The sequence below is a fragment of the Schistocerca americana genome, chromosome 7 (genome assembly GCF_021461395.2).
Source record: "Schistocerca americana isolate TAMUIC-IGC-003095 chromosome 7, iqSchAmer2.1, whole genome shotgun sequence".
NCBI lineage: Eukaryota > Metazoa > Arthropoda > Insecta > Orthoptera > Acrididae > Schistocerca > Schistocerca americana.
Genome location: NC_060125.1, coordinates 360,892,790 through 360,918,379, shown reverse-complemented (window position 1 = coordinate 360,918,379; position 25,590 = coordinate 360,892,790). Strand labels below are relative to the sequence as shown.

The following is a 25,590-nucleotide window of genomic DNA, read 5'->3' as shown; positions in this document are numbered from 1 at the left end:
TTTTATACAGGCACTACGCTGAGATAGGAAAAAAAGTTTCAGCACAAGGTACAAAAGAATCTTTAAGTTACTATCAATATTATTCGTATCTTTTTCCCATATTTGGCAAGGAGCCAATTTTAGTTGTGCAAGAACACATTTTAAAATAGAAAATTTCGATTTACATTCCTTTACGTGAAGAACAGGTATTACTCGCCATACTAAGATGGCAGTTTTCTTTTTACTTATAAAGAAAAAAGTAAAGCATAGTTGGTTGAGGCATTACGAGTTGGAATGGAAGAGGTTTCGCGTCATGATGCATCCAATTTTTTTCCACCTTCGCATTTTCTAAAATCTTATGGAGTTTCCCACGAAATCTGTAGAGATAGTTTCTGTAATATTTGATGTAATGAATGCGCTCTCTATCATGAGGGAGTTTGTTCCATTAGGTGAACATTTGTAAGCTGATGTCCCTCCGGGAGTAGACATGTATCTTTCCTTTTGTCTTACTACACGTCCGCGTTTATCGAAGTTTTATGTCTGTACGCCACAGACATAACATGATTAGCATATCGTCAAAAAAGGAAATGTACATTTTGTCATGTTACCTTCCATTCCGAAGGCTGTTGCACGCAGCGACTGTTATATTGACTTGTAAATAATAGATTTCAGCTATCATTCGTCCTTTTGAAATCTTATTGGCAGATCTAGATTTCAGCTAGAAACTACCCATTATCAATGCACTATCATTTTTGATCAATGTATGTAATGCCTGTTGGTCGGGCTTCATCCACAGTTCATTGAATACTAGTATTTGCATTGATCAAAAACGATAGTGCATTGAGAATGGCTAGTTTCTAGCTGAAATCTAGATCTGCCAATAAAATTTCAAAAGGACGACTGATAGATGAAATATATTATTTACAAATGTGGCTTTTAGTAGGGCTAACGTATGAATTCCATGCGCATCCATTTGCGTGAACAAATTATATCGTTTGCGAGCCACATAAATCCGACATGTCCGGCTTGATGGCGCTAAAAGCGCAAAAACACGTTAAGCAGCTCCTGGCCTTTGCCGACGGCGGCCGGTGTCCCGTGACGGGTATCCGTCTACGTGCACGTCAGAGTTAGCTGCCTCGTCCCGTGTGGCGACGGCATAAATCCCACAGAAATGTAGAGACCTACTAGGAACAGGGGGTAGACCGTAGCAAACAACCTACTCGTTGAAACTTCCGGGCAGATTAAAACTGTGTGCCGGACCGAGACTCGAATCGGGACCTTTGCGTTTCGCGGGCAAGTGCTCTACTGAGCTACCCAAGCACGACTCACGCCCCGTCCTCACAGCTTTACTTCTGACAGTACCTCGTCTCCTACCTTCCAAACTTTACAGAAGCTCTCCTGCGAACCTTGCAGAACTAGCACTCCTGAAATAAAGGATACTGCGAAGACATGGCTTAGCCACAGCCTTGGGGATGTTTCCAGAATGAGATTTTCACTCTGCAGCGGAGTGTGCACTGTGAGGACGGGGCGTGACTCGTGCTTGGGTAGCTCAGTAGAGCACTTGCCCACGAAACGCAAAGGTCCCGAGTTCGAGTCTCGGTCAAGCACACAGTTTTAATCTGCCAGGAAGTTTCATATACGCCCACACTCCGCTGCAGAGTGAAAATCTCATTCTGGAATCTTCTCGTTATTTGTTAGCTCAACAGGGTCTGATTAACAATGAATGTCCGTGAGATAGTTGAAGCACCTTGTGTACAACTTCCTCGCCGAATTAGGGCCATCACAAAGACAAAGAGGCTATGTTGACACATATAGTAATACGTTGAAAATTGTGTTCTATTGGCCGGGTGTTTCTATAAATTCCTTCCATTGTAATACTGTTTTACGTATTTTGTGATAACTGTAATATAATCAGGGCTTAAAGCATCACTTTATATACTTTTTTTCCCTTCTCCCTCTGCCAAACTCTTCATCTCAGAGCAGCACTTGCAACCTAAGTCCTCAATTATTTGCTGGATATATTCCAGTCTCTGTCTTTCTCTACAGTTTTTGCCCGCTACAGCTTCCTCTAGTTCCACGGACGTCATTTCCTGATGTCTTAACACATGTCCTATCATCCTGTCCCTTCTCTTTGTCAGTGTTTTCCATACATTCCTTTCCTCTCCGAATCTGTGCAGAACCTCCTCATTCCTCACCTTATCAGTCCACCAAATTTTCAACACTCGTCTGTAGCACCGCATCTTAGACGGTTCGATTCACTTCTGTTCCGGTTTTCCCCACAGTCCATGTTTCACTCCATACAATGCTGTGCTCCAAACGCAGATTCTCAGAAATTTCTTCCTCAAATTGAGGCTTATGATTGACGCTAGTAGACTTCTCTCGGCCAGGAACGCCCTTTTTGACCGTCTTTGTCTGCTTTTGACGTCCTTCTTGCTTTCTCCGTCACTGGTTATTTTGCTGCCGAGGTAGCAGAGTTCCTTATATTCATCTGTTTCGTGACCATCAATCCTGATGTTAAGTTTCTCGCTGTTCTCATTTCTGCTACTTCCCATTACTTTCGTCTTTCTTCGATTTACTCTCAGTCCATATTATCTACTCATCAGACAGTTCATTCCATTCAGGAGATACTGAATTCCTCTTCACTTTCACTCAGGATTGCAATGTCATCAGCAAATCGTATCATTGGTATCCTTTCACCCTTAATTTCAATTCCACTCCTGAACCCTTCTTTTATTTCCATAATTGCTTCTTCGATGTACAGGTTGAACAGTAGCCGCGAAAGACTACATCCTTTTCCTACACCCTCTTTAATCCGAGTGCCTCGTTCTTGGTCTTTCACTCTTATTATTCCCTCTCGGCTCTTGTGCATATTGTACATTACCCGTCTCTCCTTGTAGCTTAGACCTATTTTTCTCAGAATTTCGAACATCTTGCACCGTTTTGCAATGTCGAACTCTTTTTCCAGGTCGACAAATCCTTTCAACGAATCTTGACTTTTCTTTAGTCTTGCTTTCATAAACAACCGCAACGTCAGAATTGCCTTTCTGGTGCCTTTACCTTTCCAAAAGCCAAACTAATTGTCATCTAACACATTCTCAATTTTCTTTTCGGTTCTTCTGTATATTATTCTTTTAAGCAACTTGTATGCATGAGCTGTTAAGCTGATTGTGCGATAATACTCGCCCTTTTTAGCCCTTACAGTCTTCATGATTATGTGGATGATATTTTTCCGAAAGTCAGATGATATGTCGCCAGACTCATACATTCTACACACCAACGTGAATAGTAGTTTTGTTGTCACTTCCCCAATGATTTTAGAAATTCTGATGGAATATTATCTACCCCTTCTGCCATATTTGATCTTAAGTCCTGCAAAACTCTTTTAAATTCTGATTCTAATACTGGATCCCCTATCTCTTCTAAATCGACTCCTGTTTCTTCTTCTATCACATCAGACAAATCTTCCCCCTCATAGTGACCTTCAATGTACTCTTTACATCTATCCGCTCTCTCCTCTGCATTGAACAGTGGAATTCCCGTTACACTCTTAATGTTACCATCCTTACTTTTAATTTCTCAGAAGGTTATTTTGAATTTCCTATATGCTGAGTCAATCCTTCCGACTATCATTGCTTGTTCGATTTGTTCACGATTTTCATGCAGCCATTTCGTCTTCGCTTCCCTGCACTTCCCTTCATTCCTCAGCGCTTGTATTTCTGTATTCCAGAATTTCCCTGAACGTTTTTGTACTTCCTTCTTTCATGGATGAACTGAAGTATTGCTTCTGTTACCCACGGTTTCTTCGCAGTTAGCTCTGTTGTACCTAGATTTTTGGTTGCAACTTCTGTGATTGCCCTTCTTAGACATGTTCATTCCTACTCAAGTATTCTGCCTACTGAGCTATTCGTTATTGCTCTAACAATAAGATTAGGGAACTTAAACGTATTTCGTTATTCCTTAGTACTTCCGATTCCTACTTCTTTGTGTACTGATTCTTCCTGACTAATCTCTTAATCTTCAGTCTACTCTTCATAACTACTATATTGTAATCTGAGTCTATATCTGTTCCTGGGTACGTTTTACAAACGAATATCTGATTTCGGAACCTCAGCCTGACCATAATGTTATCTAACTAAAACCTTCACGTATTAGCCGGCCTTACCCAGTATATCTCCTCCTCTTGTTATTCTTGAATAGTGTATTCGCTATGAATAGTTGAAATTTATTACAGAACCTAATTAGTCTTTCTCCTCTATCGTTCCTTGTTCCAAGCCCATATTCTCTTGTATCCGTTCCTTCTACTCCTTCCCCTACAACTGCATTCCAGTTCCCCATGACTATTAGATTTTCATCTCCCTTTACGTATTGTATTATCCTTTCAGTATCCTCATATACATTCTCTGTCTCTTCGTCTTTAGCTTTAGGCGTAGGCATTTATGTCCTGAAATATTGTTGTCGGTGTTGGTTTGCTATCGGTTCTGACAAGAACAACCCTATCGCTGAGCAGTTCACAGTAATACATTCTGTCCCACCTTCCTATTCACAACGGATCCTAAACCCGTTATACCATTTTCTGCCGCCGTTGATACTACCCTGTACTCATCAGACCGAAAATCCCTGTCTTCTTTCCATTTCACTTCACTAACCCCTGCTGTATTTAGATTGAGACTCTGCATTTCCGTTTTCAAATTTTCTAGCTTCCCTACCATGTTCAAGCCTCTGGCATTCCATGCCTGACTCATAGGACGTTATCCTTTCGTTGCTTATTCAATATTTTTCTCATGATTACCTTCCTCTTGGCAGTCCCCTCCCGGAAATCCTAATGGGGGACAATTCCGGAGTCTTTTGCCAATGGAGGTATCATCTTGACACTTTTTCAATTACAGGCGCATGTTCTGTGGGTACACGTTATGTGTCTTTATTGCAGTTGTTCCCATGGCCTCTTGCACCCTCACGCCGTTGATCATGAGTGATTCTTCCACCTTTGGGGACAGTTTCTCACCCCAAGGACAAGAGAGTGCCCTGAACCTAAGTCCGCTCCTCCGCCCTCTTTGGCAAGGTGACTTATGCCGGAATTCTTCGGCGGCCAATGCTGATTATTAATCAAAATTTAAGCGGTGACTGGTTTTGTATCCGATTATTAATCAAAGACGCTATCCCCGTTTTTTCAGTTTTTTCGGTATTGTTTGTTGAGTTTGGTCTCGGCGGACGTCATATGACATCCGTTCAAGTTGATCGTTGATTAATTTACTCAGTTTTTATTACAAAGGGCTGCACGCTGAGCTACCGTACCGATAAAGTTACTCAGAACCCCTAAAACATTGGTGAACTATTTATAGTCTTTATATTATACATTCTATACATTTCTGAAATGCTCTCTCAATATACAGGATGAACTACACTGGTGACAAGTTACACCCCTGAGGTACTCCTGTCTATACAGAAGCCGCTCGTACTTCACCAATTCTGTGTATACAGTTAGAACCTCAGTTTACTGAAATGGCTGGTAGTAAGGAGAAAAGTACTGATTTTGTACTAATGGTATTAAATTATAAGCCACTTGTACTTCACCAATTCTGTGTATACAGTTAGAACCTCAGTTTACTGAAATGGCAGGTAGTAAGGAGAAAGGTACAGATTTTGCACTAATGGTATTAAATTATAAACCACTTGTACTTCACCAATTCTGTGTATACAGTTAGAACCTCAGTTACTGAAATGGCTGGTAGTAAGGAGAAAGGAACTTATTTTGCACTAATGGTGTTAGATTATAAGCCACTTGTACTTCACCAATTCTGTGTATACAGTTAGAAACTCAGTTACTGAAATGGCTGATAGTAAGGAGAAAGGTACTGATTTTGCACTAATGGTATCAGATTATAAGGCACTTGTACTTCACCAATTCTGTGTATACAGTTAGAAACTCAGTTTACTGTATTGGCTGGTAGTGAGGAGAAAGGTACTTATTTTGCGCTAATGATATTAGATTATAAGCCACTTTTACTTCACCAATTCTGTGTATACAGGTAAAACCTCAGTTTACTGAAATGGCTGGTAGTGAGGAGAAAGGTACTTATTTTGCGCTAATGGTATTAGATTATAAGGCACTTCACCAATTCTGTGTATACAGGTAGAACCTCAGTTTACTGAAATGGCTGATAGTAGGGAGAAAGGTACTTATTTTGCAATAATGGTATTAGATTATAAGCCACTTCACCAATTCTGAGTATACAGTTAGAACCTCAGTTTACTGAAATGGCTGGTAGTGAGGAGAAAAGTACTTATTTTGCGCTAATGGTATTAGATTATAAGCCACTTGTACTTCACTAATTCTGTGTATACAGGTAGAACCTCAGTTTACTGCAATGGCTGATAGTAAGGAGAAAGGTACTTATTTTGCAATAATGGTATTAGATTATAAGCCACTTGTTCTTCACCAATTCTGTTTATACAGTTAGAACCTCAGTTTACTGTATTGGCTGGTAGTGAGGAGAAAGGTACTTATTTTGCGCTAATGGTATTAGATTATAAGCCACTTGTACTTCACTAATTCTGTGTATACAGGTAGAACCTCAGTTTACTGAAATGGCTGATAGTAAGGAGAAAGGTACTTATTTTGCACTAATGGTATTAGATTATAAGACACTTGTACTTCCCCAATTCTGTGTATACAGGTAGAACCTCAGTTTACTGCAATGGCTGATAGTAAGGAGAAAGGTACTTATTTTGCACTAATGGTATTAGATTATAAGCCACTTGTACTTCACCAATTCTGTGTATACAGGTAGAACCTCAGTTTACTGCAATGGCTGATAGTAAGGAGAAAGGTACTTATTTTGCACTAATGGTATTAGATTATAAGTCACTTGGACTTCACCAATTCTGTGTATACAGGTAGAACCTCAGTTTACTGCAATGGCTGATAGTAAGGAGAAAGGTACTTATTTTGCACTAATGGTATTAGATTATAAGCCACTTGTACTTCACCAATTCTGTGTATACAGGTAGAACCTCAGTTTACTGCAGTGGCTGATAGTAAGGAGAAAGGTACTTATTTTGCACTAATGGTATTAGATTATAAGCCACTTGTACTTCACCAATTCTGTGTATACAGGTAGAGCCTCAGTTTACTGCAATGGCTGATAGTAAGGAGAAAGGTACTTATTTTGCACTAATGGTATTAGATTATAAGCCACTTCACCAATTCTGTGTATACAGGTAGAACCTCAGTTTACTGAAATGGCTAGTAGTGAGGAGAAAGGTGCTTATTTTGCGCTAATGGTATTAGATTATAAGCCGCTTGTACTTCACCAATTCTGTGTATACAGTTAGAACCTCAGTTTACTGAAATGGCTGCTGCTAAGGAGAAAGGTAATGGTGTTAGATTATAAGGTCATTTAAAATAATACTAAGACATAGCTCGGTTCTTCCCTGTAGTCCTTTGTTGTTGTTTGTCGACCCTAGATAAGGGTCACCGTAAAACGGTACGAGTCTTCATGTATTTCACATGAACTGTAGCAGGTTACAGAAAGAATTATTTGTATAATCAGTTAAATAAAATGATCAACGTGCTTACATTGAGTTTAAAACCCATGTGAACTGGTCTGCTCTGAAAATGAGGAAACAAATAAGATTACGTGGGGCGTTCAATAAGCGGTGAAACATATTTCTTTCTCGACCAATTTCGGTCGGAAAAATTCAGAACTTGTTGTGGACTATCGTGAAATATTCCCGCTTCTGTACCTGTAGTTTCATGAAGTTCCGACAGGTGGCAGTGCTATAGCTAGGCTACGATGCGTCTGTAACGGAAATGCGTTGCAAACACAGCGCTGTCACTGAGTTCCTTTCGGCGGAAAACCACAGCACTGCAGATATTCATAGGCACTCGCTGCATGTCTGTGATGACCTGGCAGTGAACAGTGGGCGAGGAGTCTCTCACCACTGCAAGGAGCTTGCGAAAACCAGTCCGATCTCCCGCGTGCCGGCCAGTGCACACAGTTGTGACTCTTGCGGCGAAAAAAAGACTTTCAGCGTGTCCGTCGCCACAAAAATGCAAACGAGCTTCTCCTTTCCATGACAACGCAAGGCCTCATACAATTCTGCGCACCCGAGAGGAGCTCAGAAAACTTCGATAAACTGATGTTCTTCTTCTACCCTACAGTCCGGATCTCGCACCTTCCGACTTCCATCTGTTTGGACCAGTGAAGGACGTACTCCTCAGAGAGGTGTACTTGGATTATGGGGAAGTTATTGATGCTGGGAGGACTTTGACTTCTACCAGTGGAGTGGTACCATGCAGGCATACAGGTTCTCTCCCCCTGTAAGGTGGGGTAAGGCAGTTGCAATGAACGGAAATTATGATGAAGAATAGGGATTTGTATCCACACGAGTGGGGAATAACATGTTGATTGGGATCCTGAATAAAACCAATCTGCTTTCAGAAGAAAATGTGTTGCGTTGCTAGTTGAACGCCCGTCGTTTTTACAGAGTTGCCACACTATTCAGAACTTCCACATCTAATACTCACACGGAATCGGAGATCTCCCACAGGCGGCGTGGCGAACGGTATGCCCAGGAACTGGTTGTAGAGAGCGCCGTTCAGTGACGTGGCCACCACGCCCCTCAGGTCGCCGTTCTCTACAGTCACGATCACGTCGTCTCCCTGTAACAAGTTCTCTGCTCAACATTACGATGACTGGTGTCGCGTCGAACGCGCGTGCAAAACCTATCAAACAAACTTTAGGAATAAATTAAATGAAACCACTCCCCCGAGGTCTGACTGACAACCATCAAGCCATCAGGAGTCTTTTCTTCCCTCGCCTTTACCCCGTATCTCCACGGGGTCGGCGTGTTAATGTATATTTGGCAATGTGAGTGATAGAGTGTGGCTGAGTGTCCTTCCTGTTGTCTTCCTTTACCCCTTCGAGCCGGAATTTGTATAACCCAACTGTCTGTGCCGGGTGTTAGCAAGGTTAAAGCATGAGAACGTTTACCGTAGTGTTTGCGAAGAGTGTAACTGAAGCAGCCGTGAGTATCAGCGTGGTATTCACCTAGCCGGATGCAGGAACCCGCCTAAACACTACATCCAGGGTGACCAGAACACCGAAACTCGTCGTGAAGGTTGTAGACGGGGGTAGAAATTTTTATTGGCTTAAAATGTTCGTTAGAGAGTCTATATTTAATATTAATTCATACCAAGTGCGCCGTAAATGTTAAAATATGTTAAAACCACGATTTACTGCGTGGGTGTCTGGTGCATCCTAGAGGTCGAACGTAACCGATGTAATACTATAATAGTTAACGACGGAATAAGGGTCGTGTTAGTTTCGGCTAGTATCACAGACGACATTAGTATAAAGTAAAATAGTATTTTCAACGAGATTTCTCTTCATAACATGATTCGTTTATGGTGAACAGTCTGAAAACATGTGCCTGTCTCACGTCTGTCATTTCACTTGTTCTTTTGTACGAAGTAAAACGTAAGTGCTACAAAATGACAAACAAATGTATTTACAGGGTCGAAAAGCAATCCCAGTCGTGCAAAAAACGCTTCGATCGGTAAGCGGAAGCCATTTAATCGACATAATTGCGTCAAAATGAGTCTTTCAACATCGGCGAGAAAAAGGCCAACTGAACGGTGCTACCACTGCAGTTTAAACATTTGTTCAGTTTCAACATTAAAAAATACAGGTTGAAACTTAAAACGTTTGTTTTTTTGAAACAACGTTTTCAAGTTGGTGAGAGTTGTATCTCATTAAATATACACTCAGTTGCATTATAACTTATTGTAAGTTGTGAGTCGGCGTTTTCTATACTGTAGTACGTAGGATTTTTGCGGTATATTTTAATTTCGATTTTTTGTGCACATTCTTATAACGACATTTGTGTCGAAAACACTGACTTTCATCAAATTATGCAATAAATTGCAGAGAATCGTCCAAGTTGCAATATTAATTTTCCTTATTACTTGACGACTAATTTCGGGCATAAGGTCATCCACTAAGCTATGCAGTAACATCCATTACGACAGCCGCATGCCTATTAATTGCACTTAAACACATTTTGTAAATTAGTGCATGGCTTAGTTAGATGAATGAACTTCAGTCCTACATTAATTGACAAGACGTGATTAACTAACTGGAATGAGTAGACATGTGGCAGTTATATTAGATGTTACTCCTTAGCTTAGAGGATGATTTGCCAAATGAGATAGGGCTTGAAAATAGTAATCAAGAAATAAATAAAATTAATATTGCAACTTGGATGGTTCCCCTAAACCACAGTTGCTGACGTCATGCCTTCCAGAATCTTGGAAATTAGTAAACTGACTTATTTCAGAGTGCTGCCAAAACCAGTTTTTTTTTAAAAAAACACCTACGTACCTCGTTATACAGCATCAACAGTTTCAAAGCAGTTTTTAAAAATCTGTGCTAGGTTGAAAATTGTGGCGTTCAGAGCTCCCACCAACCCCCTTCGCACTCCGTGAAGGCCCTTCGTTCATGTCGTGTAATGTCCTTTGTATGCAAACTTTTTACTTAATAAAATACTTAATTCAATATTAAGGGTATACAACAAAGGTCTAAAGTCAGCTCTGTGATGTGTTTGTTGTTTCATCGAAAAAAATCATTAATGTCCGTTCCAAAATAGAACCATCACCTGGTTACACCCTCAATCCACGGGCCGTGCTCCTCCATGAACCCCGGAAGCGGCTTAAAGAGAAGAGCAGACGAATCCCAGTTGTGCTAATATGGTTTAAGAAGTTTATTTAGTTGGTGTAAACCACTACAGGAGACTCCGAGGACCATTGATTAAAGCCTTCTTGTCATCCTCGCTACTAAGTAGGGAGCCAGCCCACATTTTCTACCAACAGCGCCAGTGAATACGCACTAGCGGTCACTGACAAGCACGCTCATAGTTCTTCAGTGACGCACTTCAAATGGTTCAAATGGCTCTGAGCACTATTAGACTTAACATCTGAGGTCATCAGTCCCCTAGACTTAGAACTTCTTAAACCTAACTAACCTAAGGACATCACACACATCCATGCCCGAGGCAGGATTCGAACCTGCGGCCGTATCAGCAGCGCGGTTCCAGACTGAAGCGCCTATAACCGCACGGCCACATCGGCCGGCAGTGACGCACTAATTGAAACTGTTAGAACTATGACAGTCCGTTTCGGACGTGCCATACCTCTGCAAGCAGTCTACCTTCCTACTGGTATCGCTCCTCCAGAATTAACAGAGGAGAATACGATGGGAAGAAGCAGACGTCTAACCAAAGACATTACGATGCCCAAACATCCCACCACCGCTCCATGTCTCACATCGAGGAAGAGCTTCATCAAGAGAATCACACCCCTGGAGGCCACACATATACAACTTTGGAAGTAATCTACCCCAGAACATCAAAAATTTGATACAAAAGAAAAAAAGTCGTAAGTGAAGACCATTTACAATACGGAAATTAGGGAACACTCAATAGGCTGACTAAAGTGAAATGGGAATATAATGATGAAGCCGATTATGGAAAAGTCTATACTCCAGAAAATTTTCCCTCCTGCTGAAATCTAGACGAAGCTGAGCTACAGCTTAGATTTATTCCATGAATGTTGTGGAACATTGCAAAATTAAGAATTATTTCTCTATGGACTCAAAAAATGAAGAAAGTGTCTGAGCCGCTGCTTTGCCTTTTATAAATTTGATATCTAATAGGACTGGATAAGAGCTCAATAAAAATCAACAACAGTACGGCCAAACACTTCCGGCGTAAGAAGTCATCCTGTTTTTGACGACGGTCTTACCAAGAGGGACGAAAAGTGGACAGAGGTACAGAGCACTCTTTTGCCCTTGGGCTGGAAAATTGTCTCTAAATGGCGGATGAATCAGCAATCATCGACGGGATGAGGATGCGGAAGGCCGTGGGACCAATACATTAAACAGAAATAAGGTGTATTCATACAATGGCCTGTAACTGAAAGAGTGTCGTGAAGATATATCTAAGGCTAAAGGTTTCGTATTGGTCCTCCATTCAGATCTCTGGACGAGGACTACCAAAATGGAGGTGACCTTGACAAAAACATGAACTAACAAAGGAAAGGCTAATATTCTACATATCGAAGCGTCTGAAGGTAAAGTTGGAATAGCTAAGGCTCATTCTAGATGTAGTTGGAGTCAGTGAAGTGAAAAGAAGACATATATACCTATTTCGACGAGCATGGGGTAATAGAGCATGGGGTAATATCAACAGTGTTGTGGATTGGCAGGAGCCAACCCACGGGGTTTGGAGGAAGCAGAAAGGCACGCGTTTAAGCTCACGCAGGCTGGCGTGAGGTCTGGAACAGGACACGGAAATGAGAACTAGAAAAACGGACGCAGATGGTGTAATACTTAACTTCAATCCATAAATGGTGAACATCGCTCTTGACGGTACATGTTTTACAGCATCAATAGTAACTGGTAATGGCGCCTTGCTAGGTCGTAGCAAATGACGTAGCTGAAGGCTGTGCCAACTATCGTCTCGGCAAATGAGAACGTATTTTGTCAGTGAACCATCGCTAGCAAAGTCGGTTGTACAACTGGGGCTAGTGCAAGGAAGTCTCTCTAGACCTGCCGTGTGGCGGCGCACGGTCTGTAATCACTGATAGTGGCGACACGCAGGTCCGACGTATACTAACGGACCGCGGCCGATTTAAAGGCTACCACCTAGCAAGTGTGGTGTCTGGCGGTGACACCACAAACAGCAACTGAAAATGTTAAAACGGGAGAACGATTCGCTATGAAGGGAAAGGTAGATTACTGAGTTAGTTTGAACATTTCAGTGATAGGATTGTTCCCATCAGAATCAGCAAACTGACGCTGATAGGAATAGTCCATGTATATATGCCGACGTCGCAAGCAGAAGAGATAGAAAATTTATTTCAGGCTATTGAAAATGTAATTTAGTACGCAAAAGGGCAATAATCATGGGGGATTGGAAAGCAGTTGTAAGATAAGTAGCAAAGAATGCTTTACAGGAGAATTTGTCCTCGGGAGTAGGAACAAGAGAGGAGAAAGACTAATAGAGTTCAGCAATAAATTTAAGCAAACAACAGCGAATACATGCTTCGAGAATCACAAGATGAGGGGTTATACTTGGAAAAGGCCTGGAGGCAGGGAAGATCACATCTTAATTACATCATGGTCAAAGAGAGTTTCCGAAATCCGATATTGGATTGTAAGGCCTATGCAGTAGCAGATATAGACTCATAAGCTGGTAGTGATGAAGAGTAGACTGCTGTACATGAGAGTCTTACGGAACTATTAATGTGAAAGGACGTGGGATATCGAAATAATGAGGAATGATAAGATGCTTTTCAAATACGTTAGAGATCAAGGTACTGCAATAATGAAAACCATGGCAGGCACTACTGTTGAAGAGGAGTGAGCGTTTGTAGAAAGAGCAATCACAGATGTTGGAGAGGAAAACAGGTATTAGGAAGGTAACAATGAAGAACCCACGGGGATCAAAAGAAATACTTTGATTGGTCGACTGAAGGAGAAAGTACAAAAATATTTAGGGAAAGAGAGAAATACAACAATATAAATCACTTGGGAATAACATAAACAGAAAGTGTAGGGAAGCCAGGCCGAAATGGCTGAAGGTGAAATGTGAACAAATCGAAAAACAAATTATTGCTGCAAGGTCTGATTTTCCACAAGGAAAATTTCAGTTCAACTTTCTGTGAGATTAAAAGGAAGAGCGTCAACATTCAGATTGCAATCGGAATTGTCGAGCAGGGAGTGGAGAGTTGGAAGTTGTATTGAAGGTGTCTATGAGAACGAGGAATTCTCTGCTGACGTGATAGAAGAAGAAATTAAGGTCGATAGAAATGAGATAGGGGATTGAGTACTAGAGTCAGAATTTAAAAGAGCACTCGGAGACTTGAGATTAAATAAGGCAGAAGGGATATACGAGGTAAGACAATAAAGTAATGAGACTGATGTGAAAAAAATGTTGCTTACCGTTTCAGTCAAGTTTAGTGTTGTCTCCTTCAAAGTAGTTCCCTTCTGATTGTACACACTTTTCCAGCGCTTCTGCCATTGATGGCAACATTTCTGGAACTCTTCTTCTGTAATATCCTCCAAGACCCTCATCACAGCTTTTTGGACATCTTGTGTTGTTTGAAAATGGTGTCCCCTGACCGCCGTCTTGACTCTTGGAAATAGAAAACAGTCGCACGGAGCGATATCTGGTGAATAAGGTGGCTGTGGTAGTACTCAAATTTGTTTTGAGGTTAATGATTGCTGTACTGACAGAGCAGTATGGGAAGGTGCATTATCGTGATGCAGAATCCAGTTATCAGCAATGTTGGCACAGACACGAAGAACTCTTTTACGCAGTCTTTCTAAAATTTCTTTGTGGTAATATTGGTTAATGGTTTGTCCAGGAGGCACCCACCCACTCTTTATGAACAAGGTGGCCAAGTTGACACCCGTCCGTGAGGTTGATAGTCGTCCACTGCGGTCTTCATCTTCAACATTCGTTCTGCCTTCACTAAACATTTTATGCCAATGAAAAACTTGACCTCTTGACATAACCTCCTCTTCAAAAGCCTTCTGAAGTTTACCATAAGTTGTCGTCACGTTTTCACCCAATTTAACGCAAAAAGAAACGGCATACCATTGCGCGCTATTATGCGATTCCATTTCCATGACGAGAGACACAAACACATGTTAACTTATTACAGTACAACTCACGACTGAGCAGTTGCATCGATGTGCCGCTTGGACTAGAAGCAGCTTATAGACCGAGGTCAAAGATATTGTGCCTACACAAGCCTGCAGGGTTGCCACATCTTGCAAAGAAAATCAGTCTCATTACTTTATTGTCACACCTCGTATAAGATCCAATCGAAATCTCTGAGTTTATTGAGGAAAGCACAACCAAACAACTATTTAAGAAGAATCTATGATACTGCCGACATACCACCAGACTTATGGAGAAAAACTTACCTGCACAATTCCGAAGATTTCAAGAGCTGATAAGTGCGACAACCATATCACAGTCAGCGTAACAGCTTGTGCATCGAAATTGATGACAACAATAATATTAAGGAGGATGGAGGAAAGGCCGGCCGGTGTGGCCGTGCGGTTCTAAGCGCGTCAGTTTGGAACCGCGTGACCGCTACGGTCGCAGGTTCGAATCCTGCCTCGGGCATGGATGTGTGTGATGTCCTTAGGTTAGTTAGGTTTAAGTAGTTCTAAGTTCTAGGGGACTGATGACCTCAGTAGTTAAGTCCCATAGTGCTCAGAGCCATTTGAACCATTTTTGAGGATGGAGGAAAAAGTTGAGGATGTGCTAGATGACGATCGTTTGGCTTTAGGAAAGATAAAGGCACCAGAGTAGCAGCTCTGGCGCTGCACTTGGTAATGCAAGCAAGACTAAAGAAAAGCCAGGACACATTCATAGTATTTTTCGACTTGGAGAAAGCATTCGGCAATGGAAAATGGTGCAAGATGTTTGAAATCCTGAGAACAATAGGATTAAGCATAGGGAAGGACGGATAATATACAGTACAAGTATGTACAACAGTCAAGAGGGTAACACTAAGACTGGGAACGCAAGAGTAAAGTGCGCGGATTAAGAAGCGTGTAAGACGTGGACGCAATCTTTCGGCCCTACTGTTCTATCTAAACAGCGAAGAAGCAATGAAAGAAATAATAGGAAGGTTCGAGAGTGGGATAGAAACTCAGCATGAAAGGATATCAGTGATAAAATTCAGTGACGATGTTCTTATCGTCGGTAAAGCTAAAGAAGAATTATAGGTTCTGTTGAATGGAAAGAATCCAGCGAGAACAGACAATAGTGTGAGAGCAAACCGAAGAAAGGCGAAAATAATGAGAAGTAACAGAAATGAGAGTATCAAGAAACTTAACGTAAGAATTGGTGATCACAATGTAGGTGAAGTTAAGAAATTCTGCTACCTTGGAAGCAAAATAGCCTATGACGGAAAAGCAGGGAGGTTATAAAAAGCAGACTAGCACTGGCAGAAAGGGCATTCCTTGCCGAGATAAGTCTGCTAGTTTCAAACACAGACCTTAATCTGAGGAAGAAATGTTTGAGAACGTACATCTGAAGAACAGCGTTGTATGCTAGCGAATCATGGACTGTGAAAAAACCGAAAAGAAAGAGAATCGAAGTATTCTAGATGTGGCGCTACTGTGAGATGAAGAGGTTGTGGCACAGTAGGGGAAATCATTGTGAGCCCCATCGAAACAGTCAAAAGACTGATGAATGTAAAAACGTGTAACAGGACCTTATATTTTAATCCTGCACTCATGATAACACATTGACGTATTGTTAAATGCAATCTCGTAAGCAAAACTATATTGCTCTGCCATCTATTGGCGACAGGAAGTATTACTTCGTCAGCTAATTTTAAGTGTAGGGATGTGTGTTGATTGTGATTTTTGTTACGAGATGTATGAGGAAATCAGGAACTACGAATGTGCATGTAGAAAGAAAAAAAGTATAATGTACTAAGTGAAAAGATTTAGAAGGCAACTAAATCTTTCAGAGTGTGTTCGTAACTTAATTGTTGGAAACTTACGGGAAGAGACTACGGCGTAGGAGTTCGTTTCGGGCCGGCCGACGTGGCCGAGCGGTTCTAGGTGCTACAGTCTGGAACCGCGTGACCGCAGGTTCGAATCCTGCCTCGGGCATGGATGTGTGTGATGTCCTTAGGTTAGTTAGGCTTAAGTAGTTCTAAGTTCTAGGGGACTGATGACCTTTGAAGTTAAGTCCCATAGTGCTCAGAGCCATTTTTTGAAGTTCGTTTCGGAGATTGCTACCAAGTATACCACACTGAAACTTCATGTTAAAGCGTTATGTACGTTTCAAACGTAACAAATGTCTGTCTGTGTCAGCACTAGAGCAACTTAAATAAAAATCTGAATTCATCTGTCAACCTGCTAGCAGATTAAGCGCGAAAACGAGAACTGCTGACTTCAAGGGTTAGCTTTACTTGATTCGTTGTCGATTAACGTACCTCCTCAACCGTGGAACGGCGCGGAACAGCCGTTACCCTCGCGGAGAAAGCGGCAGCAATCAGCAGCAGCGTGATGGAATACATGTATACGTTTGGGAGAACACATTCGTGCTGTCGATATATACCTACATGTCGCAGAGGAATTATCTTTCGTCTGATTTAGGATAAGATAAACCCGGGCAGTACCTTAGTTTCAAGTATCTCATATCCAGTTCGAGGAAAAATATTGTCTCTTTCCTAGTACAGTCAATATTTATTTATTTAATCTGATCTGATTATGGCCATCAGGACGTCTCTTACATCGAACAAGGGTTTCAAAGATACAGTGTGCCATCATTTTAATTTATTTAAGTCCATCCCACATGCAAAACCGTTAGCAGTGGATTTATAGGTTACATTAGCCTGGCAATGTGTGCATCTTTTCTGTTTCATTGCTACTTTTTTTAGGTCAGGCCCCGTTCACCCTCTGTGGTACTGGTTGACTCGGAGAACTAGTTTATACTTCACCCTCATGGAATCTCGCATACCACTTGACAAACTTGCTAGATTTTTTACATGACTGGTACAACTTTCTCGTACCCAGCCAAGGTGTAGCCTGATTTTCACACCTGTATGGTCCCTATTGACGTTAATTAATTTCAAGAAGATTCGCTCTTAATTTTCCCTGTTCTTCGTAGCGCCTGAAGATGGGGTTGTGTTTACGATTTTACCCACATACAGGATTTGCCAAGTACAACTGTAGCAGATTTAGTCATCACGAAGAACTTTCGCAACGGCTGTGGAGGTCCCGCAAACAGTAGATTTTACAATACCTTTCTGCATCATAGTTATCCAACAAATAACAATTTTAATACGACAATTAGTATTAAAAATGCCGCCCATGTGGCCGAGCGGTTCTAGGCGCTTCAATCTGGAACCGCGCGACTTCTATGGTCGCAGGGTCGAATCCTGCCTCGGTCATGGATGTGTGTGATGTCCTTAGGTTAGTTAGGTTTAAGTAGTTCTAAGTTCTAGGGGACTGATGACCTCAGATGTTAAGTCCCATAGTGCTTAGAGCCATTTGATCATTAGTATTAAAATGATTTTAGTGTTTGAAGTAGCACTCTTAGTGCTACGTAATAGCACTGACCGTCTTGTTTTCAGAAATAGCTCATTAGTAATGTATCTACAAGCTCTGAACATAATCAAACATATTCACATAAAACATGACGCATCATTGTCTTCTGTAATCAGCATATTATATAAGTAATTAGCATTTCTTTCTTTTAGAGGCTGCAGCTACAGCGTCATCACCACCAGCAGTTAGATCATCAATTCATCATCATTATCATCATCACATTCTTCTTCATCTTCTCTATGTCAGCACCTTCACTGCCATCACCTAGGCTGTTTCAATGCCCTGTTGTGTTTGTGTCAATCCTGATTTTTCTCTTTTCATCACCCGGTTTTTAAGATCGTGGTTTGCTTGCCCTTTTTCCCGTTTCAGTGAATGATTACTAAAAACTATCAATGGCACAGGAGATTTTTGTTTTTATCATCAGTCTTCTAAGTGCGTCAATGGGCCGCCACCAATTCTTGGCCGGCCGCGGTGGTCTAGCGGTTCTAGGCACGCAGTCCGGAACCGCGCGACTGCTACGCTCGCAGGTTCGAATCCTGCCTCGGGCATGGATGTGTGTGATGTCCTTAGGTTAGTTAGGTTCAAGTAGTTCTAAGTTCTAGGGGACTGATGACCACAGTAGTTAAGTCCCATAGTGCTCAGAGCCATTTTTTTGAACCAATTATTGTCCTGTTACAATGTCTTCACCTCAAAGTAGCACTTGCATTCTACGTCCTCAAATATTTGTTGGGTGTATTCCAATCCCTGTCTTCCTCCATATTTTTTACCCTTAACAGCTCCCACTGGTAGCTTGAAAGTTATTCCATGTGTCTTAAATGTCCTGACCCTTCTTCTTGTCAGTGCTTTCCATACGTTCTTCTTTGCGCCAGTTCTGCTGAGAAGCTCCTTATTCCTTATCTTATCAGTCCACTTAATTGTCAGCCTTCTTCTGTGCCAACACATCTAAAAAACTTCGATGTTCTTCTGTTCCGGCTTTCCCTCAGCCCTTGATTCATCATATAATGCTGTGCTCCACTTGAAGATTCTCAGAATTTTTTCCTCAAAATAAAGCCAATGGCTGATACCCACAGACTTCACTTGGCCAGGAATGGCCTTTTGGTGTGTGCCTGTCTGCTCCTTGTGTCCTTGTTTTGTCCATCACGCGTTATTTTGCTTCCAAAGTAGCAGAATTCCTACGTCATCAGTTTTGATGCTAAGTTTCTCGTTACTCTTGTTTCTTCTACTTCTCATTACTTTCATGTCCACCCGTCGTAGATGAGTGGTCAGCGCAACAGAATGTCATACCTAACGGCCCGGGTTCGTTTCCTGGCTCGGTCGGAGATTTTCTCCGCTCAGGGACTGGGTGTTGTGTTGTCCTTATCATCATCATTTCATCCCCATCGACACGCAAGTCGACGAAGTGGCGTCAACTCGAAAGACTTGCACCCGGCGAACGGTCTACCCCACGGGAAGCCCTAGTCACACGATATTTCCAATACTTTCATCTTTCACCGGCTTATTCTCAGTCTATATCCTGTACTCATTAGACTGTTCATTCCACTCAACAGAACTTGTAGTTCGTCTCCGCCTTCACTGAAGATAATAGTGTCACCATCGAATCTAATAACTGATATCCTTCGACCCAGAATTAGAATCCCGCTCTTGAAGCTTTTATTTCCGTGATCCCGTCTTCAAAGTACAGATTGAACAGAGTGTGTGAAAGACGGCATCCCGATTTCACACCCTTTTTAATCGGAACCCTTCGATCTACTTTCTGAATAATTTACTTCACTGTTTAATCTGCATGTAGCAGTTTGAAACAAATCTGCTAAAAAATTAGAAGTAAATCGGTCAAGTACTTTTCGAGATGTTGAGTAGCAATGCTACTCTTTTATATATAAATTTATATATCGTGTATATTTCAAATATATATATATATATATATATATATATATATATATATATATATATATATATACGTCTGCCCAAATGTTGATTAGGAGCTCAAATTTAAATTTGAAGTATATCTGCTATGTCGCCAGTCACACAGATTTTCCACACCGACCGCCAGCGTGAGTAGTCGTTCTGTTGCCACTTCCCCCAATGGTCTTAGAAATTCCGATGGAATGTTCTCTATCCCTTCTGCCGTATTTGATCTTCCAACGTTCTGTTCAATTCTAATAGTGCAACCCCCTGTCTCATTCCTATCGACCCCAATCATATCAGCAGAGAATTCCTCGTCCTTATAGACGCCTTCAGTTTCATCCTTCCATCTATCTGCTCCCTCCTCTTCGTTGAACACCGAAATTCTCATTGGATTCTTAATGTTGCCGCTCTTCCATTTACTTTCACAGAGAGCTGAATTGACTTTCCTTTGTGCTAAATCAGTCCTTCCGACAATCATTTGGTTTTTCGATTTTTCAGATTTTAGCTTCAGCCCTTTCGGCCTGGCTTCCATGTATTTCCTATTATATTGTTCCTAACTGATTTATGTTGCTGTATTCCTCTCTTCCCCTGAGCATTTTTGTACTTCTCTTTTTAGTCGACCAATTAAAGCATGTCTTTTGTTCCCCAAGGTTCTTGTGAGGTACCTTCCTTGTACCTATGTTTGCCTCTTCAACATTTGTGATTGTTTCTTTACAGACTCCCGCTCCTCTTCAACAAGTGTCTACCGTGGTATTCCTTATCACAGTATCCAAATCTTTAGCGGGCTTGAAGAGCATCTAATCATTCTTCACAAGGGAAACTCCCTCAGATTTAGTTGTAAGATGGTCCAGAGGATAGCCTGTCAAAAGCTGAACACCGATCAATCATGAAAATAGCAAGAAGGTGTACTGAACTGTGAAAAAAGAAGTAAAATAGAAACAGTGAACGGTCCAAACACAAGATGTGTAACATCGAGCGAATTCGCAGAGCCACGGCGTCATGGTTTTGCTGTCACGGTACTGGTTTGTGAAGGGGCAGATCCGTGATCAAATCTTCCTCGTACCCCATATTTTTTTATCACAAAATTATGAATTGTGTACCCGGTCATTGGCGTGTCTGTTCGCTATATTGCGCTGTACTGAAATCTGTGTCTGCGTCGTGGTGTATCGTCACTTTGCAACAGCGATGTATAACGAAGGGGCCTCCAGGCGTACGCACCTTCTATTTATTCTACACAAGCACCACACGTTTTGACTCCTGCATTCCCTTTTGGAATTTTTGACTGTTGAATTCCTTTGTTGTAGCATAGTTGACACGCTCTTATTTGTTGTGTTCATTTCAGTGAGAGGTCTACGCGGCATCTCGCCTGCTCTCACTATTCATCACATTTGCTTGCGACGGTAATATATCCTTACTACTTAAGTCATATTCTGTAACCAACGTAAACCAAGATTACAGAAGCAGAATAGACACGTCAATGACCGGACGAAAACTTCATAATTTTACGAAAAAAATCGTGGCACGAGGAAAATTTGAACATCGATATTCTGGTTTGTCGGCCAACACCGTGACCACACAACCACGACGCCGTCAATCTTGTAGTTTCTCGATGTTGCACGTTTTAAGCTTGGACCGTTAATTCTGTATTTTGCTTCTTTTTTCATAGTTCAGTACACCTTCTGTTTTCATGCTTGATACGTGTTCAGCTTTTGACAGGCTTTCCACTGGGCCATTTAACCACTAAATGTATTTGCTAATGTTGTTGTAATGCTAGAAGTGCTCAAAATACTGCTAGTGTCTTACGACTAACTAGAGAGGCAAACATAAGCGTGAAATAATGAGCAGTGAATGTCAGCAGGAAGACTGCCAACAATATTGAGGACTGACCGTTCTCGACACAACAATAAAATGGTCCATATCTCAACAAGTATTTTCTTTCAGAACATACGTATTATACTACGTGTTTTGTAATTTTGATCAATAGTTGCCTCTGTGGGGATACGGGTCAGCTTTTTTAAAACACGTTGCATACATGATAACCATTTCTGCAGGGACCAACTTCTGAATTTGCTTTCACTTGCAATTTCTAGAAAGAAAAATTCATAAGATCATGGCCTTGTTTCTCCACTAAACAAATGAGACTTGGACGATAAAAAGAAGCAGTCACACTTCATCGTGAAAGTTGATGGAACAAAAAATACCACTCAGTCTGTTTTTTACAGACGAAACACAAACATGGAATTTCAACACTTTTATGAAAACATTTGAGATAAATGTCTTAAAAAGTAACGTACTGAAAATTAACTGTAACAAGAGAAATAATACTAGGTCTAGAACTTTGCTTCCACCGTTTTTTCAAGAAGTTCTGGGCTTTATTGTGAAAAACGTACAAAAAATTATGATTCATAGTATTGCCCATCGGTGGCCGCTACATTCTCCCATCTTTCGGATAGCATACGAATCCCGTGGTGGAAGAACTTGGCGTCTTTTGTGGGGATCCATGAATCGATTCAATTTTGCACTTGTTCATATGATCGGAAGTTCTGGTCAGACAGACTGTATGACACTGATCGAAAAAGGTGGTAGTCCGAGAGAGCAACGTATGGAGAATACTACGGGAAAGGCAGGACTTCTCATTTCAAAGTTTCCATGAATATTTTGACGGGTTTTACGACTTGGGGTCGAGCGCTGACCTGCTGCAAAATTACCTTTACGTGTCTATCGCTGTGTTGTGTTTCAGTGCTGGGCTCGAACGCATGAATTGCTTTCGATAATGATGTCCTGTGACTGTCTTCGTCTGTTTCAGCAGCTACGAAAACGTTCTGTCTTCCACCGCCATGCCCGTCTTCGACATCAAAAACTGCGTTCTTAAGGCGTTGAAAACACTTCCACTAATAGTTCCCTCACCATTGGTCTTACCCAGCGTTTTAAGAGCCACAGCCGCAGATTTCTTCACGTTTCAGTAGAAAATCAAAACTTCCCGCAAATGGAGAGAAATGGGTACGTAAGTTGACGTACTTAATCGAGAATAACCTGATGATGCAATCACTAATGGACTAATATTTTTATGGCATTATGTTTACAGATGCCTAAGCTTATTTTATTACACCTATGACCAGCCACCTGAACCCCACTGCCGTCTATTGCTAAACGGAGCAAGCAAAGTTGTAGACCTAATAATGAAGATGTTATGAGTGATAAATTTTAAAAAATGGCAAAACATATCTTCTGCACAGTGTCATTGCCCATTCCAGTACTCTGTTACTGAAACAAAATTATCAAATATCTGTGACAATCTTATGGCGTATACTCAGTCATTTTCTTCACCTACTTCACACTTTTTTAATTCACTGCGATAGCTTCAGAAGGGTAACGTAAGAGAGTTAGGAAACCTGATGTTCCGAGATTGCATCTCTAATTAATCCAGTTGCGATATTCCGCTGTAAGAGGCACGCCAATGATTTATGCGCTGATAAGGAACGGTTTACACTACAAAAAGAACAATTACATTTGACAGTTTGAGTGCGTCGTTCTGTTTGAGTATTACAAAATTTCTCGAAACTTGTCTCAGTCACTTACTCTGGAAGTAGAAGGTGAATCCTTTTCTGAAGTCTTGGAGAAGATCCAGGTGACGCGTAACCTTCCTATTTCTGTAAGGAAACTATATTAATTACTAAAAATGATTTTCATAAAAATACTAGAATAGTTAGTGTGTGATCTTTGTATGAAAGAACGCAAATGTTCGATTGGGAATATGAGAAAAACTGGGCACTTCATTTAGCGTGGAAACATACTTACTACGTCAAGCTGGACTACTAACGACAAATCACTGCTGGAATCGCCCACATCTAAAAACTTTGAATGATAAACTGTAGGTCAGAAATGAAACTGAGACTGACATTGTGACTAAATGTTGTTTTCAAACTAAAAGCATTAAAATTTATTTTGCAGTGTGCAGAACATAACGAAGAATATCACAGCATTCAGCTCTTCAAGACGCTAGTATCTCTCTCCAGAAATCCATCCGTTCCTTGACGACGTCCTGAATTGTTGTAAACTCCAGTTGCATGTCCAGATAGTTGGAAGCATTCCCCGTCAACGTTTCCCACACCACTGGACTTCCGGATGGCGCCGGATCACTGGAATACGATAAACAGCCATATGATAAATTGTACACACCTGTAGGAGGTAAAACGTACAATGACGCTGCTTTCCTTGAGCTTCGACATATGCACTGAACTTTTACGTGTGCCGAAACGGAAACGAAATTTTTTAAGTTACGGCATAATGCAATGATTAACAATATCAGCCTTATCGCGAATGAGACAGAAACTGATTATCTGAGAGTACACTGCATGCTGTGGAATTATGGGAAGACAAGTCGCATCGTTGAGTCATGTTCTTGCCACAAACAGCAACTAAAGGCCAATATCAGCTGCACAGAGTAAGAATCGCTAGGTGTTTAATAGCTTGCCCTTCTGGTATTCGTGGCAACAATTTTTGACCATAGGTTTAACGTTCAGTGGATTCAGGCAAGGATAACCAAGATTCTTTGACCGTTAGTTTTTGTTGTGGTCTATGGTGACCAGAATGCGATACCATCAAATCACGATGAACTCTTACGAATGCACTGAAATATTGTTGTCATTGAGAACTATACGCAGAAGACTTCTGGAAGGTGGCATGCAATTGAGCCGATGTAACGCATTCTTCCTGTCACAGAAGAAAGATTTTTCAAACGGCTCTTAACACGTGCACTGCACTAAGGTCGATGACAAACGTTCTCCTGTTGGGTGAGTGTGTTCCATTAACAAAGCTAGCATGTTTTTATCTAGCGAGAAATTTGTCAAACATTTGTGAAAAGAATGTGTCGTCGAGGCAGTGAACGTACGTTGCTGATTTGGTTCATGCCGAAGATGTAGAAGATGGCATCCTTGTACAAAGACAGTCATCACGGAAACACTTGAGGTCAATGGAGAAAAGATTTTATTTCCAGGAAACTAGTCATGGTTTAGCAGTGTAGCAAGTATAAGGAAGGTTTCTAGGGGGAAAATACATGGTTCCTTCTAGTTTCAGAATCTGTGATATACACATGCGTCTATTACACATTTTCCAGCGGTCATCTAGTGAAAAATAGAGAGCCTATTACAGTGTTAAGCGCACTGTTCAAATGAAATCGTAACATAAACGTGGTCAGTTTATTGTACAGACTTCTGCACTTGGTGGATGCTGGATTATGTGTAATACAATAGTAGAACGTATATGGAACAGACTTTGACGCCAAAGAACCTTCCTTAAAGGCGATGTAGTATTAAGCCATCAATTGCAGATTTCTGCTTACCCGACATTAGTTATCTGTAAATACGTACTCAGTACAGTAGCACTTGGTGGTTCCACGATGTCGTTCTTCAATCAGACTCAATCTGTGCAAAACTGTCTACAGAAAACGTTTCTGTAAGTAGATCACATTTCGACAACACAACGTTCGTCTAGCAGGTGAATATATTCAACAACAAACACTTCAGCGCTAGAAATGATCAGCATGATCCCCGACATTAATACC

At 41.2% G+C, this 25,590-nt stretch overlaps 1 protein-coding gene across 1 annotated transcript in view; it reads right to left on the bottom strand.

Annotated features, from left to right (window-relative positions):
* Positions 1 to 17,089, bottom strand: part of LOC124622933 (juvenile hormone esterase-like) — an 87,528-nt gene extending 70,439 nt beyond the window's left edge. Inside the window, exons 1-2 of the mRNA XM_047148724.1 lie at positions 17,006 to 17,089; positions 8,507 to 8,641 (exon numbers count right to left, since the gene is read on the bottom strand). Coding sequence (XP_047004680.1) covers positions 8,507 to 8,641; positions 17,006 to 17,089 — 219 coding nt within the window. The remainder of the gene's footprint in view (positions 1 to 8,506; positions 8,642 to 17,005) is intronic.
* Between the last annotated feature and the right edge of the window lie 8,501 nt (positions 17,090 to 25,590).